This window comes from Platichthys flesus, chromosome 7 (genome assembly GCF_949316205.1).
Source record: "Platichthys flesus chromosome 7, fPlaFle2.1, whole genome shotgun sequence".
Lineage (NCBI taxonomy): Eukaryota > Metazoa > Chordata > Actinopteri > Pleuronectiformes > Pleuronectidae > Platichthys > Platichthys flesus.
Window position 1 is genome coordinate 3,722,492 of NC_084951.1, and position 5,066 is coordinate 3,727,557.

General features: G+C 41.8%; 1 protein-coding gene across 2 annotated transcripts in view; it reads right to left on the reverse strand.

The window, feature by feature from the left end:
• Positions 1-416: 416 nt before the first annotated feature.
• The window catches only part of ap4b1 (adaptor related protein complex 4 subunit beta 1), an 18,128-nt gene continuing 13,478 nt past the window's right edge, over positions 417-5,066 (reverse strand). For both annotated transcript variants that reach the window (XM_062391209.1, XM_062391210.1), the window contains exons 13-14: positions 2,950-3,102; positions 417-1,049 (exon numbers count right to left, since the gene is read on the reverse strand). In XM_062391209.1, the coding sequence (XP_062247193.1) occupies positions 556-1,049; positions 2,950-3,102 (647 nt within the window). In that variant the 3' untranslated portion in view covers positions 417-555. The remainder of the gene's footprint in view (positions 1,050-2,949; positions 3,103-5,066) is intronic.

Sequence of the window (5,066 nt, forward strand, 5' to 3'; positions counted from 1 at the left end):
AGGATAAACAACATTATCTCTCAGTCTCAAAGGCTGTTGATTTAGTGCTCCCATCAGGCCAAACCTGCACCTGAACTACATTTTAAATCTGTTTACTATAGATTGACTGTGGAAATGCAGCAAACGGGGGAGATTAACGTTCTTCATGCTCCCTTATTAGTCTTTTAAAGAGACCCCTCTCACATGAATTCAAATTTAGACAATACTTCTTTATATGGACAAGCTTGAAAGAGAAGTACATACGGTCTCGCTACACCTTTGAATATATTTTGCCTATGATCTGTGTGTGTGACATCCTGTCTCAAAATGGGAAGTGCCCCAGTTAGTTAACTTAAGGTCTATAAAGATCTCATGAGCACACAATGATCTTTGTGACAGGTATGTAGGTGAAAGAAAATACACAAAATACAAAAGTCACATATTTACAGTCTTGTTTACTGAGCAGCTGCAGACAGAGCCTCTTCTTCAGTTATGCTTAGAAAATGAGGGTGTTATGTTAGCATGTTTGGAAGGGTGTACAGCAACAGCCATGATGTGTGTATGTGTGATGTTTATTTAAGCTCTCTCCAAGGTCAGGGTGTGTAGTAGAGTGGTAAGGATGGAGAGAAACCCTTTCAGAGCTTTTTCATCTCTCGGTTGCTGTTTAAGAGTCACTTTCACTGCGTCTTGTCCGCTGTTTGTTCTCGTAATATCTCTCCTACTCGACCCATTAGCTGTGGCTTCCTGTTCCTCTTTCATTTGCTCATCTTCCCTGTCCTCCACCAACACATCTCCATCACCCTTTCCAGCTTTCTGATATTCCTCTCCAGTGTACAGCAGCTCCCCTAGGATGAGCGTGCTGTGGGGGGTGTCAGCAGAGCCTGCTTGCTGGGTGTGTGTGTACAGGTAGACCCTCCAGGGGAGCGTGTGTGGTGGTGTAAAGGCCAGTGTCTGGATATTAACCAGCTGCATCGCTGCCTGAAGACTTTGCGGGGAACAGAGGAATAACTCAGGACATGGGACACGTTCTTCCATGCACACACAATCCTCCCCCTTTATCTTCTCAGGACCTAGACACAACAAAACAAGGAGCATAACCAGAGGCTGTTAAATGTCAATAAATATTAAATATACCACTGGGGAACAATATATCTAATAATTTTATTTTTTTCACACTTAAAATATATAAACAAAACAGTAGTTGTGAGATGAAACGAAAGTGTTACTTCAACCCTGAAAAATATTGTTTATAACGGAAATGTATAAGTACAATTATATAATTCGTTGTATTTCACGATGGAATTTTTACTTTTTTTACACCCCTTATCGAAAGTAACGTTGCTTTTTTTTTTCATAATGTGTTGTAGACAACAGTAGTGACAACTGAAACACAACTGCTAACAGAGCTGGCCAGTTAGCTGCAGTTAGCAAAAAGGTCAAAACTATTTCTAAACTACTCAACTGCAGCAGTAAAGAAATACGAAGACAAATAAATCTTCAATTAATCTCTTCAAGGCTGCACATGCTACTTTGTTTGCCTTTTTTTTTATTACCCCACATCACAGCGAGGCAGTGACATGCTGCAATACCAAATGAGGTAAACAGTGCTGAGCAGCCAAAGCTAAAAGAAGACATCAACTGGTTGATATGACGGTGCGACATTTGTCTTTACATCTCAGAACAACATTCTGTGTAACCGCCCCCAGTGATTTTGCTTACATTGATAAGAGGAACTACAACTAAGGAGTTGCTTGCTGACCCATTTCACAAAGTTCCGCCCTAATAAGCCACGGAGCCAAGCATATACCAGTTTTGTCAGGTTAAAAACAGAATATCTGGATGAACAGCAACTCAAATTTTTGGTTCCCTGTTAGAAAGGGAGGTTTTATCATATATGGATTGAGAAGAGTTGGACCTGCACGTCATAGTATCTAGTTTCCCACATTTGGCTCTGTGAGACCTGGAGCCAGGCCATGGATGGCTACAAATCAAATACTGCTTTAAAAGATGTACATAATCATTAAAAACTATTCTTTGAATAATTCATAGTGTTATTTAAAGTTGAAAGATAATTCAGACCTCAAGCCCAGAGAAAGGACACTCATGAAAATGTGTCTCTCAGAGGAAGAGGGAAGAGGATAAGGAGCTAGCCAGTCAATCCTCCCGAGGGAGGTTGGTCCAGAGATTGGGAGGCCCGTATTGAAACGGGCGTGTACACTGGTACAAAAACTGGGGTTTGTCGAGAAAAGGCAGGAGCAGAAATTTTGATCTACCCTTTCTCTATGCTCTCCCATTACATCCACTGCCCCGGTCTGCCTTGAGTGACAGCCTTTGCACATCTTGCTGCTTTTCCCTGATGCCGGATCTCCAGGAATACCAATTATCGCCACTCTGCATGAGTTGCCTTGTTCCACATGGTTCTACTCTGACCAAGGCCCAAACCTCCTCTTCCCCATTGAATGTGGCACACAATGTCTGCATGCTCGAGTGCTGCTTTTGCCTGTTATGTTGCTTTTTGTGTCCATTTTGTCTCCTCCAGTGATGGTAATGATATGTCTTGAGGCTCTTAAAGGGGTCACCTCCAGTCTTGTCTTGGTGCATTTAAACTCCTCTACAAGACTTGAGATTTTCAGTTCAAGGATGCCATGTCTAGATCAGTCAGAAATGTTCTATAAAAATAATCAAATTATCAAAATGATCAGTAGGCGATTTTGACCAGAGGTCTGACCTAGTTGCGACCACTGCTGTAGTTTATCTGAGGACTAAGAAGACGGTTCAACTCAGTCCATAGACTAAAGGACCTATGCCAGTGTGAATGGCTCTACTTCTACAGACCTTTCGATAGATTCAACCTGTAATAAAGCATCATATATACATATATTCCATCAAGGAGAGTCGATGGGTTCATGAAGAAGAATCTTTAAGATGTGTGGTTACACATTACACATTAACCTCTTGCCATTTGAATACCTTGCTCAGCATGCAAAACCTGCTGCTGCAGCCACAGGCCCTCAAACTCCTCTGGGCTGAGAATCGGGGAGAGGGACAAACTGAGAGGGACGGCAACGCTGGAAGACAGGACATCAGTGGAGGAATCCACACGCTCAATGGCACTGTCTGAGCCTGGAGAGGACAAGAGAGGACAAAGAAGAGAAGGGGAGAAGATTGTGTGTGTGTGGGGGGGGGGGGGGGGTGGAAAGGAAAGCAGGAGGATAAGAGTAAACAACAGGGAGGAAAATGGTGAACTGAAGGACAGAGATTGAGGATTACATTATTACATTACATGTCATTTGGCTGACGCTTTTGTCCAAAGCGACTTACAATTAGTACACTCAACATTCATGAGGGGCCATTTATGGGTTCAGTATCTCGGCATGCAGATGGGAGAGAGTGGGGTTTGAACCGGCAACCTTCTTGTTGAAGAACCACCACTTTAACCACTAGGCCACACCGCCCCAGATTTAGGATGAGGGTTAATGTTGTAATCTTAGAATAAAGCCAAAAGACTTCCCCTGACTTCTCTAGTGTCATCACTAGATAAAATATTGAATTTATCCAGTGAAATATCTCAACAATGATTAGATGGAAGGCTATGATATTTGGTATGAGCATTCATTTCTAAGTTGAACTTGTATTACTGAGGCCACATAAATGAAAGTATCACTTTTCTTATCGAGAGAGAATCAAAGCAAACAGGTTGCACTTGAGTTCAGCTTGGAGTATAGAAGCAAAGGCTCTGAGCAAAAGCAGGTTTTTATTGCAACATTATTGGTTAAATTGTGTAGAATTAATGTTAGAAATGAAAATTTAACAATTTAAATTACAATTGTAACAGCATTAGGTGTGAAAAGACCTTGTGAGGCCATTTTGCAACACATCAATTTTGGCTTGAACACAGAGCTTTCATGGCTCTCCACCTGCACTTCATGCTGTTTTACATTAACGTTGTGTTGGTTGTACATTGTGGGGAAATCATTCCTGTTTATAGTATCAAGTGACAGTTAGCAAGGAAATGTAATTCAAGACAGGAAACTAACTTCAACTGCTATTCTATGATGCAGTAATGCCACCAAGACTAATTATCCCATGTGGAGGTGAAGAAGGAGCCAACACTCCTACTGACTCTGATTAGAATCTGATTTAATATTATATATATGGCCTCTTGGAAAGAAGGGGTGACTAAATTCAGACATATAAAAGGCCTTAACAATCACGCCCCATCATACATGTCACAAATTCACCCTCCTATTAACATTTTTATTTGTCTTATCGTGGTTTTGTATATACTAATCCATTTGTCAATTCAGTATTCAGCCACTCCCCCCTGCTCTGCACTTCCTCGTTCTAGATTACATTACCTGCTCCACCCACAGACACACCTGCCTTCCATCAAATCATTATTCCCCCAGTATATCCAACTGCCTGTTTCCTTTGTTCTCTGCCAGATCTTTTTAGTGTTTTTCCCCTAGCGTTCCAGCGTAACCCTATTTTGCCTGATCTTCAAGTTGACCTGCTTCTCGTCCCTGGAATCCCTTTTGCCTGCTCCTTTTCGGATTTGTTTGTTACCTGACTGACTGCCTGGCTTCTGACCCCTGCTTCGTTATTTAACCAAGAACTTTGCTTATATCCAAGACTGCTTCATTGTCGTGCTTTTGGATTCACGCCTTGCCATTTTGGCCACCCTGACATATATAAAAGAGTTCCTTACACCGTAGTGTCCAATAGATCATTCAGCACTGAGCACTTATCTCACTCACTCTCGATCTCTCTGCCTTCTGCCCATTTATTTAAAGTCTACAACTTTGTGTTTTTTCTCTTTCATAGTCTGTTCTCTCACTCTCTCTCTAATAACATCCTTAAATCTATAAATAAGTCTGACATAGCTGAAATATGACGGTTACACAATGGTTCTCTCTCTCTCTCTCTCTCTCTCTCTCTCTCTCTCTCTCTCTCTCTCTCTCTCTCTCTCTCTCTCTCCTCTCTCTCTTCTCTCTCTCTCTCTCTCTCTCTCTCTCTCTCTCTCTCTCTCTCTCTCTCTCTCTCTCTCTCTCTCTCTCTCTCTCTCTCTCTCTCTCTCTCCTTTTTTC